Source organism: Athene noctua, chromosome 1 (genome assembly GCF_965140245.1).
Source record: "Athene noctua chromosome 1, bAthNoc1.hap1.1, whole genome shotgun sequence".
Lineage (NCBI taxonomy): Eukaryota > Metazoa > Chordata > Aves > Strigiformes > Strigidae > Athene > Athene noctua.
Window position 1 is genome coordinate 3,232,987 of NC_134037.1, and position 22,478 is coordinate 3,255,464.

General features: G+C 49.2%; 1 protein-coding gene across 1 annotated transcript; it reads left to right on the plus strand.

Moving 5' to 3' along the window:
• Positions 1 to 3,269: 3,269 nt before the first annotated feature.
• LOC141967450 (serine/threonine-protein kinase PDIK1L-like) lies at positions 3,270 to 7,309 on the plus strand. Its single transcript, XM_074921260.1, has 3 exons — positions 3,270 to 3,863; positions 4,886 to 5,102; positions 7,074 to 7,309. Exons 1-3 carry the CDS (start codon positions 3,318 to 3,320, stop codon positions 7,307 to 7,309), a joined length of 999 nt encoding a protein of 332 aa, XP_074777361.1. The 5' UTR covers positions 3,270 to 3,317.
• The last annotated feature ends 15,169 nt before the right edge of the window (positions 7,310 to 22,478 follow it).

The window sequence follows — 22,478 nt, forward strand, 5'->3', positions numbered from 1 at the left end:
CCCTGTAGGTGTTTATTTGGCTGTAATTCCTAGTGGAAATGCAACCAGAGTGGTTGTTCCAAGTGTTTTCTCAGTGGAGGACCACAAGAGCCCTTATTGCTGGGATGAAGATGGTCCCAGTTGCCTCTTGCTGGTCCTTCTTCCCAGCCCCATCAGTGTTAAGGGTTTCTTTGGGACACAGATATCTCCAGCAGCTCAACTCCGCACTCCAAAGGCACCTTGTAAAATTGTATTTGAGGTTGGAAACGTGGCCGGGCAGAGTTGAACAGGAGCCGGAACAAAACGCAGGCTGGTCTGATATCCCCCCGCTGAGATATCTGCCCCTCAGACACGCGACCAAATCCAGTCACTCTCTAGAAGTGAAAATATCAGCAAACGGCTCCATCGGGTCATTAAAAACTCTTTTTATTAATTTCTGCAGGTGCGGTGGGGAAAGCCCTCTGCCCCGCCTCACCCAGTCACGACATAGAGGGAAATAAGAAACCGGATCAAAAACGTTTCCACTGTCTGGACGTGCTGCAAATTAAAGAGAGATGAGCTGGAGATCAGCCTTGCTCATGGTGAACCCCCCCTCCTCCTCCTCCTCCTCCTCCTCCTGGTCCAACCCCCGGGCTTATACTTATATTTATACTTATATATTTATACTTATACGATACTCTCTGATGGGGGGGGTACACCCCTCTGCCGCTCTCGTCGCGGCGTTTGATGCCGCCGTGTCTTGGGGGGGGCTGCACCATCTGCCACAAGTTTCCTCCAAATTGTATTTAATTTTTTAAATTTTTTTTTTTTTTTAAATCGTCGGGACCGAGTCAGAGGTAGGAGGCGAAGGCGGGGAAGCGGCTGCATTTCTTTGTGTCGCACAGCCGCCTCGCTATCCGCCGCCGGGACAAGGGGACAGGCAGACCGACGGACGCGGGTTTATTTTTTCGCGGAGGTTTGTCCTTAGCGAGCACCCGTCGTCGCGCCGCAGAGGCTGACGGGATTTGTAGTCTACCCGCTCCGCCACCACCACGCATGCGCACAACTTCCCCGCCCGGACCGTTTGAGCCGGTGATGACGAAGCGTTCGCCGATTGGTCCGGCGGAGGCCTCGCCCCTTCCCCCTCCCACGCGCCTGGTCCTCGCTGATTTGTGATTGGCTCGATCGCTCGTCTTTCGTTCTGGTTGGCTGGTTGCGGCCGGTGGGCGGGGCCGCGCGGCTGTGGCGGGAAGTGCGGTGGCGGCCGTAGGGCCGGGCGCGAGCGGGCGTTGGTGGTGAGGGGGCGGGAAGGGGCTGAGGGAAGCGGTGACAGGCCCGGCCTGAGGGGCGGGCGGCGCGGGGGGCTGAGGCCGGGCGCGGCCTGAGGCGATGGGAGATGTGGGGAAGGGGAGAAGGGCTGGGGAGGTGGGTGAGGGGCCTGAGGTGGGGAAGAACGGGGCCTGAGGGGGTGGAGGAGGGGGACAGGGGTCTTAGGCCGGGCAGGGGCCTTGGGCCAGGCTCTGGGAAGGGCTGGGCCTGGGGGGACGGAGGAGGTGAGGAAGGGGAGAAGGAAGGACTGGGGAGGTGGGTGAGGGGCCTGAGGTGAGAACTGGGGAAAAGCTGGGCCTGAGAGGATGGCGGGGAGGCAGGCAGGGGTCTTAGACGGGGCAAGGGTCTTAAGCCAGGCGCTGGGAAGAGCTGGGCCTGAGGGGATGGAGGAGGTGGGGAGGGCAAGAAGGAAGGGCTGGGGAGGTGATCAAGGGGCCTGAGATGGGGAAGGAGTCTTAGGTGAGAAGTCGGGAAAAGCTGGGCCTGAGGGGATGGTGGGGAGGCAGGCAGGGGTTTTAGGCCAGGCACTGGGAAGAACTGGGCCTGAGGGGATGGTGGGGAGGCAGGCAGGGGTTTTAGGCCAGGCGCTGGGAAGAACCGGGCCTGAGGGGATGGTGGAGGTGGGGAAGGGGCTGGGGCTTGGTGGGGTAGGGAAGGGGTCTGAGGTTGGGAAGGGGGTTTGGGTGAGATCCTGGGAAGAGGTGGGGTGGGGGAAAGGGGGCTGAAGGTGGGGAGGAAGGGGCTGAGGTGCGTGGAGGTGGGGAAAGGGGTGTGGTTGTGCTGTGGTGGGAGTGGGTTTAGGGGGAGGTGGAGGTTTGGGCTATGGTGGGGGCTGCTTTGGAGAGGAGTGGGTGGGGGGGATGAGGGCTGGAGAGGGGAGTAGAATGGGAGAGGGCTGGGAAGGCCCAGTAAAAAGATGGAAGATTTGGGAAAGGAGCACAGCTTGGGGATGGAGCTGGAGGAGGAAGGGGGATGGAGAAGGAAGCTGAGGTGGGCTGGGAAGAGGGGGGGTAGCTTGGGGGATGTGGACTGAGGGTTGGGGAAGGGAGAAGAATTTGGGGGGGAAAGTGGGGGCTTTGCAGGCAGCAGCAGGCGGGGTAGGGAGTAGGGGGGAGAGTTAAGGGGATTGGGAAAGGAACGCGTGGGGCATGAAAGCAGAGAACGATTAACGTGTTATTAGGGAGCAAAACTTGGTCTGGTGTTGAAGAGCACTGGCACGGGGAGAGGTGAAATGAGAGGCTGAAAAGGGAGCAGGATTATCTGGGGTTAGGGCTGAGGGGGGGAAGTGAACGAGGGACCGTGAGAATTACAGCAGTGATCTGTACTGGACAGTGGAGAACGACCTGGAGTGAGGGGCCTGGGAGTGAAACAGTGGTTGAAGTGGAGGGGAAATGTGGTGTAAGGCTTGTGAAGGGGTTGGAAGAGGGTGAGCTGGAGAAAGGGGGTGAGTATCAGGGCATGGACTGGTAGAAAATTGGTAGTGGAAGCGCAGGGACGTGATGTAGCTATTGATGGATAAGTAAATTTACAAAGTGGGAAAGTGAGGGGGAAAGATTTAGTGCCAGGCTGGCACTTCTGGCGAACTTTATTTCTTTAAAAGTCAATTCTGGTAGAAGCAAGTTCAGCTGTTACCCAGGAGGTCTTGTCTTCCCTTTCCTGCCCTGCTTGGGAAACGTGTCTACATAGCTCTTTTTCTTTCTCACTAAACTGCCTCCGCTGTGGCCAAATCGATGTCGCTTCCCAGGTGGTTGCATCCCACTGTGCAGTCAGGATTGTACTTGATAATGTCTCAAAGTTACCATGGATATAGGCTTTCTCTTAAAACTCTTTCAGCTGTTGGTCCTCATGCAGCTGCATCATATACCACCAAAATTGATACTGGCTGGAAGTGTTTGCAGTCGATTGTTGGTAAGCTGCTTTGTTTGGGAGAGTTTTAAGCTTTTTATCCCTTTTTCTTCCAGGGTGACGACCGATTGCCATGAGTTCAGCTATTTCCCCCTGATTTGCTGTTTGCCGGGCCGAAGTGCAGGATGGCCACGGAAGCCAAGTACAGCATTGTTCAAGAAGTGGGCCGAGGGAGCTACGGGGTGGTTTATGAGGCCATCGTTAATAAAACTCGAAGCAAAGTAGCTGTAAAAAGGATGCATTGTAACGTGCCTGAAAACGTAGAGCTGGCTCTGCAAGAGTTCTGGGCCCTGCAGAGCATCCAGAGGCAACATGAAAACGTGATCCAGTTGGAGGAGTGCATCCTGCAGAATGGCCAAGTCTTCCAGCCGATTAGTCACCGGTACAGGAAATCAGACAGCCATTTGCTGCTCATTGAGACCTGCCTGAAGGGGCGGAGGTGCATGGATCCCAAATTGGCCTGTTTTCTGTGGTTTGTGATGGAGTTTTGTGACGGTGGCAACATGAACGAATACCTGCTGTCTCGCAGCCCCGACGCTCAGCTGAATAACAGCTTCATGCGGCAGCTCAGCAGCGCTGTGGCTTTCCTGCACAGAAACCAGATAGTGCACAGAGACCTGAAATCTGACAATATTTTGATTTCTCATAGACGTGGAAGTCCCATAGTAAAGGTAAGGGAAGAAAACTTTGCTGTAACATGTGCTCTACGTGCTTAACGCCTCACATGCTCTGGAATGGGCTTTTGGTAAATCTTGTGATAATAAGTGTACTCAGAACATCTGATATCAGCCATGGGCTTGTTTTTAGGAGGCTCGGGAGGAAGTAGAAGTCACGATGGTGTTTCTAGAACGTCCTTCATCCACTGCTTATCCTACTGAGAGGAGGAGTTCAGGGCTGTCTAACTTCTGCACGCTAGATAATCGCAGAGATCACGATCAGTCAAAGATGAAGCAATATTTTCTGTTCCCTTAAAGAACACGCTGCCCTGTTACAACAGCTAGTGCTTCCAATATTGCTGCCTCAAGCACGTACTGATGCTCAGGGGAGGCGGGGAATGTCTTGGTGCTCATGTTGGTGCCCTGATTGAGGTAAAGACTGGCCAGCTGCCTTTCTTACAGCACCAGACTGCAAGTCTATACAGCTGCTTTCCAGAGAGCTGGAAAAGCCGGGAGCCAGCTCACTCCTGAACTTTCAATCCCAAGAGTTCTGTAGTTAAACATTAAAAAAAAATAGGTCTGTGCATTCAGCTAATTCATGACTTGACTGTTCAGATCAATAATGGTGTTTGTACTTCAACCTGTAGAGCCGTCAGGGGACACTTAAATCAATGTCATCTTAATCACTATGGATAATAATGGGAATGCAAGAGATTCCACGCGCTCGCCGTGGAACAGCAAGAGCCACTTCTACCATAGATGTCGTTCAAGGCACGTTTATGCCCAATTAGACGTAATCAGAGTGAACTTCGCAGCAAAATAACAGTCAGATACCTGTTTTGCTCATCTTAGGACGGGGAACAAACAACAGGAAAGGAGTTGGGGAACAGGCAGCTAACAGGAAATTCCCAGCAATTTGTTTCAGCGGGGTTGCCACCCAAGGAGGGTCCAACGCTGCGGTGGAATTCACTGAGCTGCTGCTTGGAAACTTGGTGTTTGTGAATAACCCATTTTGTTTTTCTTTTTGTGCGTTGCAGGTGGCGGATTTTGGCCTCAGCAAGGTGTGTCAGGGGAAAGGGAATGTGAACCAGCATCGCTTCTCCTCTGCGTGCGGGTCAAACTTCTACATGGCTCCGGAAGTTTGGGAAGGGCACTACACGGCGAAGGCTGACATATTTGCCCTTGGGATCATTTTCTGGGCTATGGTCGAGAGGATCACCTTCCGAGATGGGGACACTGAGAAGGAATTGCTCGGTGAGGGTCAGATCAGCACTGTCCTGTTGTCAGTGGACGTTCTGGATCCATCGGGATCCTCTGAGAGCTGTTCTCCCAGCCATAGTTACAAATGCTGTGGTATATATGCTTTGGATGGGGCTTTTTCTAGGAATTTGCAACCCAAAGAACCCCAAAGTCAGGGTTTTTGCGGGGTTTAGCTTTTTGTTTTTAAGGGAACCGCAAAGAAACCTCTTTTTCTTCAGCATGCATTGCTCCTAATTTGGTTGCTTCTCACGCAGGGTTTCCGGGTCTTGAAGATATATTACTAAGGCAGAGGGAATGCCTTTTATATTTACAAATCATTATTTTATTTTGAAGATGATTCCTTCTGCCAGATTTCTCAGAAAGACTCTGGAGGTTTTAAAGGTTAAGGGAAAGATCGCTTTTGGCTTCTCTGCTGTCAGGCCCTCCTTATCCTAAGGAATGCTCTTCAAAAATGGATTTGGCCCTTATCATTGCTAAAGAACTGTAAGGGGACAAAAAAACTCGTAGCTGTTGGTGAGGCATCTGTCTTAGAGCTATGCTCTTTATAAAGGATTTAGCATCTGTATACTTCCATTTGCTCAGAAATGCTTTTAACGTTCCAAAATCCAAAACCTCCCTAGAATTGGGCTTACGGGCTCGCTCGTATCCTTGACTTGGCATAACCAAGGGATGGGAGCACTCGGAGCACGGTAAGGATGTTCCAAGGAGCCAACTAATCAACTGGGAAAGGATGTTTAGATAAGCTTTGGTGCCATCTGGCTGAGTTTCCTCACAGTTTAGAGATGCAAGATCTCGCAGGGATGACTCGTCCGATGGCTCGCTCTCGCTCCCTCCCCGCCTCCTCCTTCCTCCAAATCCCCCACGCTTGAAATACTTTATAGTAAATGATTTCAGAAAAGTATATTGCAGTAGAAAATCCATCTTGAGAGGAGAGAATGCCAGTCATGTGCATTAGCATAATAATTGAAGACATTTACCCAGGCTCTGAGATCATAGTATATCTGTCTTTTTTAAATGTTTAAATTCTTAAAAGGAATTTCTACAGAGGAACTTTGAGAAGCTATTGTGCTACCCCTTTAATTATTTTTTTTTTCATCATCCAAGTAGACTCAGTTCTATTATTTATTTCTTTTTTAAAATGCCAAACATTGACAAATGTTTTAGTTCCTGCCTACAGAAACAAGCAAATGGCTGCAGCTGAGACCAAAGCATGAACAGATTTCATTAAAATTGCTACCCGCCAACTTGAGATAAGGAGTTTGTAAGGCCAACCTTTTCTATACACAGACAGGTCACTGCCTTTGAAACATTTATTCTTTGCCTGGTGCAGGGGCAGAACAGCTTGAGTGAGCAAAGCTGTTTTTACTGTCTGTTTTGGAAGCTGGTTAATCATTTTCAATAACCGGTGAAATTATTTAGATTACCAGGAGCAAATTTACATTTCCCCTCCTTAATCTTGCTGAGGAGAAGTTGGCTAAGAGTAAATGGCATATGCTGTCATTTTAATTGAAAAGTGTTTGACTAACTGAGCAAATAAGTTTTGTGTTTAACTCTTTCAAGTCACCTCAGCCAAGCACGGTCTCCCTCCTTCTTCTAGAGCTTCCGAGTCTCCTGGTAGGGTGAAACAGAGTAAAATGAAGGAAGTTCATCTCAGCAGCCCTTTTTCTCTGCAGATGACCCACAGAACTGCCTGACAAACGTGCCATGCTTAAACTTGCCTGTGTTCCACACACGGTTACACACACAGCCTTGTGCAACATCTCCATTACTGTTTGAAAGTAAAAGCCTCTTCTGATAACAACTTCTCGCAATATTTGACTTGGCGGTTGCCTCTTAATGAGTGATCTTGCTGGTAATCTTTCAGTGTTTTGTTTTCCAGATTGTCTGTCTGTACTGCACACAACAGCATTTCTTGTAGGTTTTTCCTCTACCTCTATAAACTGTCTCCTCCTAATCTGTGTTCAGGAACTTACATCTGCCAAGGCAAGGAGCTTGTTCCCCTTGGAGAAGCGTTGCTGGAGAATCCCAACATGAAATTACAAATTCCCCTGAAGAACAAGAAGTCCATGCCGGATGATCTCTGCAAGCTCCTTCATGATATGTTGGCTTTTAACCCAAAGGAAAGATTGGATGCTTTCCAGCTGGAAATCCGAATCAGGCAAATCTCCTACGGCAAAAAGCGCCAACGCTCGGTCTCGTAGAGATGAAGGACGTTCAGGTTAGTGTCTCTGCCAGGCTGCTCCCTATTTAGTCTGAGCTTACAGGGGGTTTTCTGTTACTGACCTCCGGGCCAAAGCCCTCTGAATCAAATGTGACCTGTAGTGGTTCTGAAAACTCAGCGATAGAAAGATGCAGTCAAACTAGGTGAAGAATAAATGTTTGGGAAAAGGAATTTGGTTGAGGTATATCTAACAAAAAGACATTTTTGCCTCCTTAATGGTGTTTGTTCAGGGAATTGGCTGTGCTGTTTGTATTTGGGCCAGCCTGTCCTTTACCCTAAACTTCACCTCTTTCCACAAATGAGGGCAGATTTCTGCCATCACTCCAGCATTTACCTGCACCTGTCTATTGCTTTTACAGTATATTTGCTACCTAAATAAAAGCTGAAGTTACTGTATATTTGTAGGTGTGCACCTTAAATATGGAATTCAGGTATAGTAACTGCCAGATTAAGCCAGTTTTTATTTTTTTTTATTAAAGCACTGTTAATGCTCAGAGCATATCTGAGCTGGGTGCAGCAGATGATAGAGGAGCTCCTGTCCTGAACTGTTTAACACATAAAGGCCTTGAAGAAAATCTTGGAAAAGGCTGGACTGGAAGTCTGGTGATCAGCCAAGCCCTGCAGTGAGACTCTTGTTTTTACATTTGGAAAAAAAAAAATTAAAAAATTGATGCTAATCCTTGTGAGTTCTTGATGGCCTCTTTTAGTATCTGCCTTGTTGGAAGTTTGAAAGTCCACCCTAAAATTCAAGATGGTCTGTCAGATTCCATGTCTTTCAGCAGAGCAATGAGCATACAGAACGGAGTTTCTGTTACTGGGGGCTTCATATTCTAGAATTGATTTGATAAATGCATCACAGCAGTAAAGGTTTTTGTGTCTGATACTGTCACTGAGACTGAACATCTGGCTGTCCTTCCAACCAAGGACGTTGTCCTTTGCAACACGAGGGCATTTCTGATCAATTTAATAGTCTTGATCATGCGACAGACTTGTCCTTTAGCTTAAAACATTCTTCTCCTTCCCAGGTGTTTGCCCATTCTGAAACTATTTTATAGAGAACAATTGTAACCTCAGCAGCGTTTCTTCCTGTCCAGGGTTGGTGGGTGGGTTCCATCCAGGTTGGTTCCTCCATAATTTCTGCACTTACTCTAGACGAGTCTCTTCAGGCCCTTGGAAAGCGCTAGCACTTACTATGTCCTCTGGAAATATTCCTCCTGATGTGTTCCAACATCACATCTCTCCTTTCATATCTGTATCACTTAATACTCTCATAATTACTTTGTATCCTAAAGCCCTTTTTGACTTCAGTTGCTTCAAATCAGTAACACTCTGGGTTACAGCAGTTACTTCTGTTGACAGATGTGTGACCTTATGTTTTCTATTACCCAGTTTCAGCCCCTGTCAGTTAGAAGAAACGGTGAACGACCCTGAATATTTCCTCATCCTTTTTTTATAACTGTCATACTTCCAGCCTTGTGTCATTGGCACACTTCTAATTGTGCTAAGGCTGTTAGTGAAAGCATTAATTAAACAAGTCCGTTGCCAGTGCCAATCTTGATAAAACTCTACTCCAGCCTCTTTGTTTCCAAATTACTCATTTCGGTTTTCCCTTGGGACAGGTTATCTGCCTTACACCTTCCTTTTTACTAATCCGAGTCTTCTCCTGTCTAATCTAATCCTTTCTGGTGTGGAACTACACCCCATGCTTTACTGACATCTCAGTGGACAAGACCAACTCTGCTTTTTCTCTTGAAAAATTAGTTTTATCACTGAAAACTACTCGATTAGTCTGGCGGGATCTGCAGTTCTGGGGCCTGCCACCTGACACAGGAGGCCTGGCATACTCTAAGAGCAACAGTACCACTAGTTGGCAGGCCAGCCCTGAAGTGGTTAGCTTGCTATAGAGGAATTTGCAAGGATAAAGAGGAAAAAAGGCTCAGCAGTGCGGTGTCAGGCTTACTACTGTTGACTTTCCTTTTTTCATTATGAAACCACGGTGGTAAATAGGTTTGCAGACTAGGCACGGAAGGAAAACACCAGCACAGCCAGGACACATCCCTGAAAACCCCCGTCTGCCTCAGTCCTCTTCATTTATTTTCTTTTCCTGTCCGGTGGGAAGCTGGCTGAATACCTCCTCGCTCTGGGGAGTCACTGCAGCAATGACTTGTGGCACAGCGCTCCACAGTGTCACGCTGTCAGCAACGCTGTCGGCTGCTGCCTTAGTGTGGGCTGAAATGCAAACCAACTCGCCTCTCTAAAACGGGGTTTTTTCCATAATTCTTTGTTATCACAGGGCAACGATCTCTACAGCATAGGGCAGCCAAATGCTAAGTCTCCTCAGAACAGCACGAAAAAACATCTAAATGCCTTTTCTTTCATGAATTCAAAGACCAGGATATGGATATAACCTGTGATTTAGGCAGTCCTTAGGTTAAGCATTGCTCAGAACGGGGATTTTTCCTGAGGAAAACCAGCTTGTGTACCTGCCCTCTGCTCTTCCCTCAGTGTAGATGATGTCCCTGAGGCAGAACAGTGGGCTGGGGACCTGTGGTATGGGCCAGCTCTCTCGCCTAGAAGTATTTAATTTTGCCATTTTGGCACGTTTCCTTCGCAGGTATCGTGCCCCGCTGTGATCTGGAGGCCTTGGAGGTGGCGAACAACTCTGCTTTCCCTTGGAATGAGGGGGTTGATCAGAAGAGTGCTGCCGACTTCCAGTTTTCCCCAAACGGTTATATTTAAACGGACAATAATTTTATTTATTTGTACAGTAACTTTAAGAGGAGAACTACCAAAACAAAATAATCTATTTTTATAAAAACACCGAAGGTTTGCATACCTGCCTTCTTTTAGGCAGTGAGTAGTGTAGGTGAAAACTTGGCTGAGGTGACCTTGACTGTCTGGCCGTACACGGGCACATTTGTAGAGGAGTTTCTGAACTCTTTTTAAAACAACCCTCACGTGTCCTTTTGGTGCCAAGCTGCAACTGCCCTCTCAAAGGATGGCAAAGAAACGTGCAGAAACCCTCTGGAGAAGGGCTTCTCTGCCCCTTTGCGTGCTGCCTGCCTTTCCAGCCCTGGCTTCTCACAGCTAATGCCATGGTGCTTGTCCTTGGCACAGAAGCTGTCTTTAGGAGGTTTAATTAGAGCTTTTTGTGTGTGTGTGTGTGTGTGTAATTGTTCACTCCGTGTTGCTTGGCCACGTAACTGAGTGATGTCTGCTGAATGAGCTGGCAAAGTGTTCAGTGTCTATTCTGAAAAGTTAGAGCAGAAACAAAAATGTATTTTCTTCACAGTAGCTTTTGAATATTCTTGCTTAGATTAACTAAAATGCTTTCTTAAAATAAATACAAAGAATGTTAAAGATTCCAACTCTTGATTAGAACGTATGCGTCACTAACACTTAAAGTAGTTTAAGGAATCATGCTTCCTGCTGTGTTAGCTGCTTGTGCCAGCTGTTCTTACAAGGGAAATGAAAAGGACTGAACTGGAATCTTGGCAGGTAAATGGGGAGTCTAATTTGCACCCTGTTGGAAAAATATTTTAATGTATCTGTAAATATTGCCCATCTTTGCTTTTCTTAAGGAGCTGGGACCTCCTGGCAGAGGTTCCTGCGATGCTCTTCTGTTGTGCAGAGGTGAAATAGTGTCCTTCAGGGACAGCTTCTTTCTGTAAGAAAGCAATAAACTGCTAAAAGAACGATAAGATGGTGAGCCCCTCTGTGCCACCTGTGCCACACAGAGGACAGAAATACAGCTATTTCTGTTAGAAACAGATTATATATTTCTTCCCCCTGTCCTACTCTACCAGGATTGTGGCTGCAATATAAAAGACTTAGAAGTGGTGTGTCATAAGCTAAATTCATGGAGAGAATCTTTCTTCCTGCCAGGAACTTATCCACAGGCTCCACTGACCTTCCCTGGGAGAGCGTAACGTTTTCTCACCTGCTCCTCCAGGCTGTAAAATATATTTGTCCTGCACAAATAACCATTAATTGGCTTCTGTCCCTGCAACAGATAAACGGATGACCCGAGAGCTGTTGTGGGAACATATAAAAATTAAGTTAATGGCAATAGTTAAACTTGACTTTTTAATTTAGAGAATCCAGTTTTGAATTTCGAGAGCCCAACAGTGCGCCGTTGGGACAGCAATAGACACGGTTGCTTTGAAGCTCATTCAGCTCCTCTCACCTCTGTGCAGACGGATTTTAGGTGGAAACGTGCTGGAAATGGGCGTTTGGATCTTTTGTTCTTAAAAGCCACAGTCGTGGGCTTTGCTCTTCTGGTCGGAGCCAGGCCTGCTTTGACTGCAGCTCTACACCCGTTTTACCCACTTCTCGCTGTTGCCTCCGTTTTTAACTCATCTTGGACTTCTGGGGAATCATAACTTAGGGCTGTATGCTGGGTTTTCCTTCCTCTCAGTTATAAATACTCTCCTGCTTTGCAGAGCTGCTCTTCTGAACTAAGATTTCTTCAACCTTCTCTTTTTAATCCTGTAGCCGCCGCTGCTTTGTTGTCTGCTTTCTGCCACCTCTCCTCAGAGCATGCTGGTGGTCTTCCAGGGCTGTTTTTAGTTGTGTCCAGGGCCGTTTTTCTGGAGTAGACAGAGGTCTGCACACCCTCACAGCACGTGAGAACGTTGCAGAGCACAAGAAGGGCTGTTTACTCATTTTCCTCCTTGTTTTGCCGTGCTAGGCGAGTATCCTCACAGCTGCTAGATATTTTTAGCTAGTCTGTACATATGCTTTAATCACTTGGAACTCTGTACTTTATAAATTAATAAAACGCTGTGGGTTTTTTACTAATGCATTTTAAAAGTGTGGTGGTAATGCTGAGAATCTCTTTAGAATCATGTGACACTTTTTTTTTTTTTAAAGGTACCACAAGTTTGTAAGTCTAACACCTAGTGAATTGGTAAATGAACACAGGCAATGACAGCCTCTAATTTAAGTGACTGCTTCTTAGAGAAAGGGGCGGTGGGGCGCTCTCTGAAAACAAGCTCAATTTATTCAAAAGTGATCTAAAAGGGTAAATGTAATGTCTATAGCTGAGAAAGGAACAGAATAAAACGGGAGAGTGCATGAATCCGTGGTATTCTGTTTCAAAAGCTGTGTGCAGCTCATTAATAATAATAATATAGCTGAGGAAAAAAAAAAAAAAAAACAAAAAGGAAAAAGATAAGCCTGTCAAAAAACTATAATTTGGGAATGGAGGGATGGGGCATTTGTTAAATTAAATACGTTATGGAGAAAACAAACTTCATGGAGTGGACGTTTCCCCCCCTTGTGCTACGAGAACTAAGGGGGTGCCCGGTGGCAGTGCAGGTTTCCCAGCAGACAGCATATTGCTGAGCTCTCTGGTGTCAGCAGATGGGCTTAAATCACACCGATTTGTGGAAAATAAATCTGGGAATGGTGGTTTCGAGCGACCTCTGGTTCAGGGGGTTCCTAAACACGCTGCTGTCCTCCCTTCCCACCATAAACCGCTGATCCCTAAACGTTGCCACCCACCGCTCCGGTTGTGGTGAAGTAGCTGGGTTTGGGTGAAAACTGCTGCTTTTGGTGGCTGGAGGAAGGTGTTTGATGGTGCTGTGATAGCTCTTCATGTGATTTCATGTTTTAGGAAGAGAACGGTGCCGTCGAGCGTGTCACGGGGTGACAGGGCTGCAAGTGTGTGCCTCGGCTCGGCGCCTGGCTCCCAGGGCTCTGACACTGTTGATTTTTCCCTAGGTCAGAACACAGACAGCAGTGACTAAGGATCTACCACTCCATTCTCATTTCTTTTTTTTAAAATCTATGGTCATTATCTCTCCTGAAGAAAAAAAGAACGGGGAGGAATGTGGATCTGTGATTCAGCTTTGCATTTCAAGCAAACAGCCGAGGTGAAGCTTTGTTCTGCTTTGGTGGGGGAAAAAAATGTGTAAGTTCTCCATTTTTATTCTCTCCCCTGACATGAGCCTCATGTGCATCGGAGAGGTTTGTTAGAGTGGCCTCTCTAAATGCTGGAGTTGTCCGTCGAGGCAGGCACTTAAATGGATTTGTTTGGATTAAGGATGCTTCAGACTAGTTAATTTTTTTCAGTGGGACAAATAACATCCCTCACAGAGATGCAAGATAGTCAGGGGCTGAATTTAGCTGGGGAAAAATTAAATATTTGCTGCCGTCCCCAGTCAGGATCAAGTCAGTCAATACTATTCTATTTTTCTCTAAAATTAAGCATTGCCTCTGAATCATTCATTAGCAGAATCCTCCATTAATCATCAGTCCCAGCACATCACACGTCTGTGGTTTTTTTTTTTTACCTCTGTCTCTTAAATACATCATGGTAGCTGGTAGTCTTACAGCTGGTTTTTGGAACTAAATAAATTCACAGGTCTGTTAATCATGAAGACTAATGAGGGCGCTCCGGCCGCCTGTCACCGAGCAGTTATCTGCAGGCAACCAACGTGCCGAAGGGGTGGCTGGAGGCGCAGGGTGTTCCAAGGGGGGACACGGAGCTCCTTGCGTGAAGCGTCTCATCGCAGCGGGGGCTCGGCATGAGATAAGGAAAGATTTGCCAACCTGCGCTTGAGGCTTGGGAAGGAGGAGGGACGGGAGGTGTGGCTTTCTGGAGAGCTGCCGGTCAGAGAGGGACTGGGGGGGGTGAGAATGAGCCAGAGTGTGCCCAGGGGGCCAAGGAGGGCAACGGCATCCTGGCTTGTGTCAGCACTGGCGTGGCCAGCAGGGCCAGGGAAGGGATCTGAGCCCTGGGCTCGGCACTGGGGAGGCCGCCCCTCGATTCCTGGGTTCAGTTTTGGGCCCCTCACCCCAAAAAGGCCATTGAATGACTCGAGCGTGGCCAGAGAAGGGCAACGGAGCTGGGGCAGGGTCTGGAGCACAGGTCTGCTGGGGAGCGGCTGGGGGAACTGGGGGGGTTCAGTCTGGAGCAGAGGAGGCTGAGGGGAGACCTCCTGGCCCTCTGCAACTCCCTGCCAGGAGGGGGCAGAGAGGGGGGATGAGTCTCTGGAGCCAAGGCCCCAGCGCCAGGCCCCGAGGGAATGGCCTCAAGCTGCCCAGGGCAGGGTCAGGCTGGCTCTGAGGAAGGATTTCTGTGCAGAAGGGGCTGTTGGGCGTTGGAATGGGCTGCCCAGGGCAGGGGGGAGTCCCCGGGATCCCTGGGGGGGTTGAAGAGTCGGGCTGAGCCAGCGCTGAGGGATCTGGGGGAGTTGGGAACGGTCAGGGGGAGGGTCATGGTTGGGCTGGGGGAGCTGCAAGGGCTTTTCCAACCCAGATGGTTCTGGGGTTGGTCTCGGTGAAAGCTGCAGGCCGTGGCAGTGGTGCTCCCGACTGATCAGCTGGGGATGTTCCCCTTGCAAAAGGTGCAGAGGAGGAATTTAATTTCTTCACAGCTGGAGAGGTAAGAATGAAGTTATTGACTCGTGTGGGTGCAGAAGTGAACTGGTGTCACTCGTGGACTGACTGAATTTAGAGAAATAGTTTTGCAAAATAAGGAGAACGGGGAAGCCTGCAGTTTAATCCATCGGGGCTGGACACAGACTCTTTCCTAATTCAAACCCTCAGCCCTGGAGTGCTCAGTTCACCATCACCAGTCCTCCTCCCTCACCCTAAACTCAACACGTTGCTCCTTTGTTCTGTTGACTGGCTGCTGCCTTCCCCCACCAAAGGCGGCTGTTTCCACGTAAACCACTAATGTTTTATCTGCATTCTGTTTGCAAAGCTCGGCCCAGGTACTCTCCCGGGTGAAATGTAGAGACATCTGCGTGCCATGGCTGCCGCTGCGCAGGAACATCACAGAGAGGGTTTGAGAAGGTACCGAGCTCGTGCTGTTCAACCTGTCAGTCCCTGTTGTTCTTTCAAGATTCTTCGTACGCTCTTAATGGATTTTTGCTGAGGCTTTTTGAAGGTGGAAGAAGCGCTTTGCTCCCTTTTAAGCTTGCTTAGCTTTCCTTTATTCTCAAAGAGCTGCAGGATCTGAGGATTTAGATTAAATTGTTTTAAAATGGAAACAATGTGCTGGCGTTATTCAAAGGCCGAGTTTTTCAGGAGGATGAGCGAGAGGGATGGTGGAAGCTGCTGTCCCGCCACCTGCTCAGGTACACACAGGGACACAAAACCCAAGAGTCATCAACACTTGCCCTCTTGCAGCTTCCCCAGAAAGTCTGAGGTTTAAGTTTTAGAGAAAGTGGTTTTTAAAGTCTTGCGAGCGGCGCTGAGCCGTGATGTGGGTCCCACAGGGCCGGGACCAAGATTCTGGTTTTACTGCCCTGCTACCTCCAGCTCCCCTAATCCCAGCAAACCTTCTGGGAGAGTTGGCTCCTGAGCAAATAGAGGCATCCAGGTTTAATTAATGAAAATATACTGACAGGAAATAAATTTATAAACTGCCCTGATATGTGCCATAATGTGGGACTTTGAAATCCCAGCGGTAGAGGAGGGGGAAGGGTCTCCCGAGGATGTTCCTGCGTGAGGGACGCGTGTCCCAGAGCAGATACTGAGCTGGTTTCACCACTGGCTTCCTGGGAAGTGACCTGAAAGGGCTGCGGGATGCATCAGGTCCTTCCAGGATTGAACATATGAATCTGTGACGCTTATACAGTCTATATGCAAGGCTTGGACCTAGATCTAGTGCCCAAGAACATCAGCTGCCGGTAGACAGGGCCAGAACAAAGCTTGTGTTGAATTTTCATCAGGCTCCCAGCTGGATTTGGACAAAAACTAAATGCGTGTAGATTTTTGGGAGGAAGCAGCAACGAAAAGGGGCATCTACAGAGGAATTTGTACACATTGCTCTAGGAGTTTAGGGTGTTTTTTTTAACCTTTTCCATTAAAACAACACCAACTTCTGCCACGGACGTGTGCTGAATGAATTCAGCTGTCAGTTTGTGACTGAGTAGTCTCAGCCTTTTGCTTACGTGAAAAGATTGAGGCTGAAACCACCACGTTTGGCTTTATCCCACCATTATAAACAAACTGAAAGAGGGATAAAAAAAAAAAAATAAAATATATAAGGCCAAGTGTGTTGCCACAAGAGTTTAAAAGCACCAGAGCTGTGAGTCAGGGCAGGGCCTGGTGACCTTCACAGGGGGACTCTGGGCATGGGGCGGGGGGGGGACAGAGAGGGGCAGCAGGCAGAGATGTCGATAAATCGATGCCAAACCACTTCTTTCCCAGTTGGAAAAGGACTCGAGATGAGCTCAAAGACTTTGTGCTGCTGTTCACCCGAGGCCTGAGCGGTGCTGTTTTACCTCGACTTTGTTTTTTCCGAACTACCAACTCCTCATTAAACAAAGCCAATGAGCGCAGCCGGATCGTGACTGCTGTATTTTTTTTAAATCAGGCTCCTTTCTGGCTCCTGCTTCTTTTGATTTAATTTTCTCCTTTTCTTACAAATTTGCTGCAGATTCCCCGAGCCCCTGGCGTGATTGCTTATTGCACTGAAGGCAGGAGGCAGCCCCTGCTGCTGCCACACGAAGGATGTGAGCGAAGAAAAAAAAAAAAAAAACAAAATCTGAGCTGGCAGAAGGGGATTGATTCTTGAGAGGTCAGATCTCTGCCACGCTGCACTGCTGGTAGTACCTGGCCTCCCCAGAGAGGCTGCCCAGGGTCATTAGGTATTTCTGGGTTAATTGCCTTTTATTTTTTCTCTATTTCTCTTTTTTTTTTTTTTTTTTTTTTTTTTCCCAGTTCACTTGTTCTGTACTGAATAGAGCTGCTGGGGTCTCAGAAACCAGTGCAGGTAATTGTGGCTTAGAGTTTACAGCCAGATGTAGGATGTGCCGAACTAGGATCTGTAAGCAGATTTTCTTTTATTTTCCCCAAACTGAGCAGCATCTATTCTGCTAAATTCAACCCTTTCAAATCTAGAAGGGTCTATGGATGTAAAAATTGCCCTTAACATTAATGACAGCAGAGCAGCTGAGCTGCTCAGATCCTACTTCACCACGTTCATCTTGGTGTCCTCTCATTTTACAGCTCAGTTCCTGTAATGGTGGGGCTTCAACTTGGCCATCTTGGGCTTGACCACCTCAGGTTTTTGAGATACCTCCCAGCTGCTCTTCAATTCCCAGTTTCCTGCTGCTGTAGGCTGCAGTCAGACATCCTTCTCCTGGAGTCAGCTCTTCCACCTCGCAGGAGTTACTGGCTGGAGTCGTTCAGCACCAGCTCTCTGCCAAAAACCATTGGCATGTCAGATCCCGTGGCTCCCAGCAACAGCTCTTTTTTTTTTTTATTTTTATTTTTTCCCTAAAAAGGTTCTTGAATCACTATATTCATCTTGCCTCTTTGGGGCAGCATATTCACCCAGCGGAGCTTTGAGGGGCAGGAACCACCTCTGCCTGCAATGCTACAGGCAGCAGGGCCCTGGCATTCACCTGGAAGACCAACAGGCAGCTGCAGTCAGCGTGGCAACCAGCTCAGGCTGTGTTTTTCTTGCTGATATGGGACGGGGGTGGGGGGTGTGTGCAGGTGCTGTGACTGATCCATTTGTTTTTGGTTTTGTTTTTTTTTCTGCAGAGCGATAAAAGTAGGGTGATGCCTGTCAGGTCCTCCAAACTCAGGCCAAGCAGCAAAGCAGAGAGGGCAGATGTGCTGAAAAACGTAGGCATGGAATCATTTAGGCTTGAAAAGACCTTTAAGATCGAGTCCAATCATTAACCTCACGCTGCCGAGGCCATCACTAAACCCTGTCCCTAAGTGCCACGTCTACCCGTCTGTTAAACCCCTCCAGGGATGGGGACTCCTGGCAGCCTGTTCCAACGCTTGACAACCCTTTGAGGGAAGAATTCTTCCCAATATCCAACCTAAACCTTCCCTGGTGCAACTTGAGGCTGTTTCCTCACGTCCCTGTCTTTGTGCTGCTATTTCAGAGCTCGCTTACAGCTGGGGGGGGGGGGGGGGTGAGAGCCTGTGCCAGCAGTAGGCTCCTTGTGCTCTTTACCTGCTCTTTGCTTTTTCAGAGGTGGAGCCTGTGCTGGGAGGACCCCCCCCAGATGCCTGCATGACCCCGGGGAGCAGCTCTGGTCCCTCCTGCAGCACCCACCTGCTGCTCCAACGCTGGACACCGCAGAGAGCAGGAGGTAAGAGCTCCCCAGGCCCAAGCAGCAGCAGATGCAGCAGTCCCACATCCTCAGCGAGGCTTTCCTGGGCAAAGCCGGGCTTCTGGGCTTCTTCCCGTGGCTGTGGGGAAGCAAAAACCAGCTCTGGAGACACTTCACTAATCCCTCCAGCACCGGAGCCATCAGTGGAGCGATGCTGGAGGTAGTTGCTCCAGCACTACCAAGGCAGGGGGAGAAGATAATTTTAAAACAATAAGGAAAAGGCATATAGATAGAAGCAAGAGAAATATTGGAACTGGCAGAGCTTTTCCCCTCAAAAAGCACAAGGTTTCAGCAACAAAATCATGGCATGAGCCCTAGTGCTCCTGCCCCGAGCAGGTTCTTACTGCTCGAGCTGCACCTGAGCTCCCCGGCACCCACGTGCCACCTCCAATGGCAGGCAGAGAGCATCAGCGTCCTGAAAAGAGCAGGAGAGACACAACGAGCTGAAATTAATGCAGAAAGGAGCATGACTCACCTTTTCTCTTCTTCAAAGTAGTTTAAGCTGTTCACCACTGTTTGCTCATGAAAGGGGAGAGCAGCTTCCATTAACGACTTGCTTTTCTCCATTCCCGCTCATTTATTTTCCTCCTGGGCTGCGAAGGAGCTGGGTGCAGGCAGGAGAGCACGACCCCCTGCCCCAAACCCCCTTTGCCTGGCCGAGGCTGTGTCCCGAATCCTCCCTTGGCACCATTCCAACCCCGAGTGAGGAAATCTGGGGCCTTCCCAGCCCTGGGTTTCATTTCCACAGGCACCAGATGGGCCACAGCCCTTGGTCTGTTGGGTTTTACAGGCAAATTCTAGTTTCTTGACTTTGTTCATCTTTTAAACAGTTGCATAAACCCCTGTCTACTTAATTGACCTCATTTCCATCATGAAGAGAGAAGGAGGAGGAGCTGCTGCAGCTTGTCAATATAAATCAGGATGTGGGGGGGGTGTATTTTTTGTGCTTTTTATTTTAGTTTGGGTTTTTTTGTTTGTTTGTTTTTCATCCAGGAGGCTCTGCCACGTCCTGCTTCATCCAGGCTTCACTACACTCTCCCACCGAGTCGTGTGTAAAAGATGGCAGGCTTGACCCCTGAAGGCAACACCATCTGCATTGAGCTGACCTCAAACTGCAGAGGGACTCAGGGCTGCAGCGAAGCGCAACCACTCCTGGATTTCAAAGCCCTTTTGCAGTGAATTACATGACGGCTCTGTAAGATGACGTACCTGTACTCGAAGGGATGCTGTTTTCATGGAGGAAAACACTCCGATCCCTACCCTAATAACCCAAACATTCTGAGTATTGCAAAAAAACCCACATCACAGCCAACGGGATGAGAACGTGGCATGGCTGAGTGGCTGTTAGGACCCTGCCCCGGAGCCCATGAAAAAGCCAACACGCTGCAGCCGAACTAAACCATAGCTGACAATTTAATAATAAAAGTTTCTGGTGCTCAGCAACGCTTCTTCCTCCCTACACGCCCAGGATGAGGCCTGCTCATCTTCAGCCAGATGTGTGAACTTTTAGGTGTGCATGGGGGGGGGGAAAAAAACAGGCCAAAGCTTTGATTTATTTCCTGTCAGGGCTTGCAGCAGAGGTTTGACAGGCGGAGTGCCAGCACCAGGACTCCCAGTTGTTTCAAGCAGCTTTAATGACACGGGGCAGAGATCATGACCCTGTCTGTCATGTCCAATCCTCTCCAAGGAGCTGCCATGGCCTGGAAACTCACCACATCAGGATCCCTCAGGGCTCCCCAGTTTGTTATTTGGATTCCTGGGGCCACGCTGTGTTAACAAAGTCCAGCTAAAGAGGTGGCCACGAAGCTTCAAGTGTCACCAGGGGAGGGAACAGCACAGCCCCTTTTCTCCCAGCAGCATCTCCTCTTTCCTTTGGGCCTCCCATTTTTTTTCAGCTAAAGATGGCTGAAATTTCACCAGACTTCGTGGCTGTGTTGCTGTTCGTGTACTCCAAGAAAGCCTGAACCCTTTCAGAACAGCTTTCAAGGGAGATGTGGTTTAGCTTTTCCCTCCCAGCAGCAGTACCGCAGTGTGGTGTGGAACCATCTTACCCCAACTTCCCTCCAGGCAACCGCAGACCCCAGGAGCCACGCTAAAACCTGCAGAAAACCCACACCCAGCTCTCTGCAGGCGACTCACACACCCAGCTGTAGTTTTAAATTCAAACAGACACCTGAAGAGTGAGAAGCTGCAGCTCAGGGTCCCACCACAGGACCATCCCTCAAACCATCCTGGCTCCTGGGCCATCGCGGCCTGTCCCAGCAGGTCTTGTCGCCCTGGCAGGCCCCCAGGAGCCCCTCTGACCCCATCCCAAAGCCCAAGGGGGTGCGGGGCGGCCGCAGACAGGCCCCACGCCAAGGACCAGGCGTTGGAGGAACTCCCTGTCCCCAGCGGAAGCAATGGCTTGGAGAGAAGTACAAACCAGCTATTCATTCGGCTGCCGTTCTATCAAAGGGACAAATCAATACATCACACTTCAAAACAAAGCCCAGCCTGTGCAGACAAGCCTGGAGAGTTTCACAGAAGCTGAGCCAGTGCGGCATGAAATCACCCCGGAAAGAACACACGAATGGGAAGCTAAAAATAAAGACACCCCCCACCCCCCCAAAAAATAAAAAACCCACTTCATTTCCCAATAAAGCTGCTAGGAAACTCAACACACATTTTGGCCTTAAAAACCAAAACAAAACAAACGTATTTGATATTTCCTACATTTGCCGGAGGGCTATGCTTTCAGATGCAGGGAAGCGGTGAGCTTTACTGGCCAGTACCTGAAAAAAACCTGGGCTGTCAGAGCTGAAAGCGTCAGAGTGATTCATAATTATGTCAGTGGTACCAGAAGAACAAATTTTGTGGAAAATTTTAAGGATTCGACACAGAAATTGCATCCCCTCTCAACGCATCCCTTTCCATCTCCTCTGCTTTTACGTGGCAGAAGCTCAACGTGTCCCTTTACCAGTGCCTTGGAGGCTGAAACAAACCAGTTCAACAAATCAAGAAGCAACAGCCTCCATTTCCCTTCTTTAAATCAAACCTTCCTGCCAGGGCACGAGGCTCAGACACACTCAGGGATTTGGTACCAACAAGCTGCTCTGTGTTGTTTTTTTTTTTTCACTCCCCAGCCCTCAAAACACAGGACACCAGCATTTACCTTCAATCATAAAAACACTTTATTGCCATTTCAGGTCTCTCCAGCCAAGATGTGCTTTTTCCACGCTGCTCGTGCAATAGATCAGGGGGGCAGAAGCTGCGAGGCCCCGCGAGAGCCTTCCTCCCCCAGCCACTCCTCCTCCCAGTTAATCACGTGTGGCCAAGCGCTCGCTATTGGCAAAGTTTCCAGAAGGCTCCTGACAGAGTCATTTATTAGAGCAACACTTGAAATGTCAACTTCTCTACAAGCCGCTACTCCGGCTTTCAACCCTATTTTTGATTGAAATACTATAAAAAAAAAAATGAAGCGGAGGAGGTCAGAGCTCAGGCTGCTCCCTTCAGATTTTGTGAAGTCAAGCGGCAGCACCAGGCACGGGGCTTCTGAAAACCCTCAATCGCCGACATCGAAGGACACGCACCCACCCCGCGGGTCCTGGGCCATCCCCACCCCCCCGAGGGGCCAAGGAGAGGTGAGAAGGGTCCTGAGCTCTTCACCCAGGGTCACAGCATCGCTCTGCCATCCCACCTCAGAATCCCATAGAATGATCTTGGGTGGAAAAGCCCTTGCAGCTCCCCCAGCCCAACCATGACCCTCCCCCTGACCGTTCCCAACTCCCCCAGATCCCTCAGCGCTGGCTCAGCCCGACTCTTCAACCCCTCCAGGGATCCCGGGGACTCCCCCCTGCCCTGGGCAGCCCATTCCAACGCCCAACAGCCCCTTCTGCACAGAAATCCTTCCTCAGAGCCAGCCTGACCCTGCCCTGGGCAGCTTGAGGCCATTCCCTCGGGGCCTGGCGCTGGGGCCTTGGCTCCAGAGACTCATCCCCCCTCTCTGCCCCCTCCTGGCAGGGAGTTGCAGAGGGCCAGGAGGTCTCCCCTCAGCTTCCTCTGCTCCAGACTGAACCCCCC

Coding starts and splice junctions, on each gene's coding strand:
- LOC141967450 (XM_074921260.1), top strand. CDS start 3,318: ATGGCCACGGAAGCCAAGTACAGCATTGTTCAAGAAGTGGGCCGAGGG. Junction 3,864..4,885: donor GTGGAAGTCCCATAGTAAAG/GTAAGGGAAGAA, acceptor TGTGCGTTGCAG/GTGGCGGATTTTGGCCTCAG. Junction 5,103..7,073: donor CACTGAGAAGGAATTGCTCG/GTGAGGGTCAGA, acceptor ATCTGTGTTCAG/GAACTTACATCTGCCAAGGC.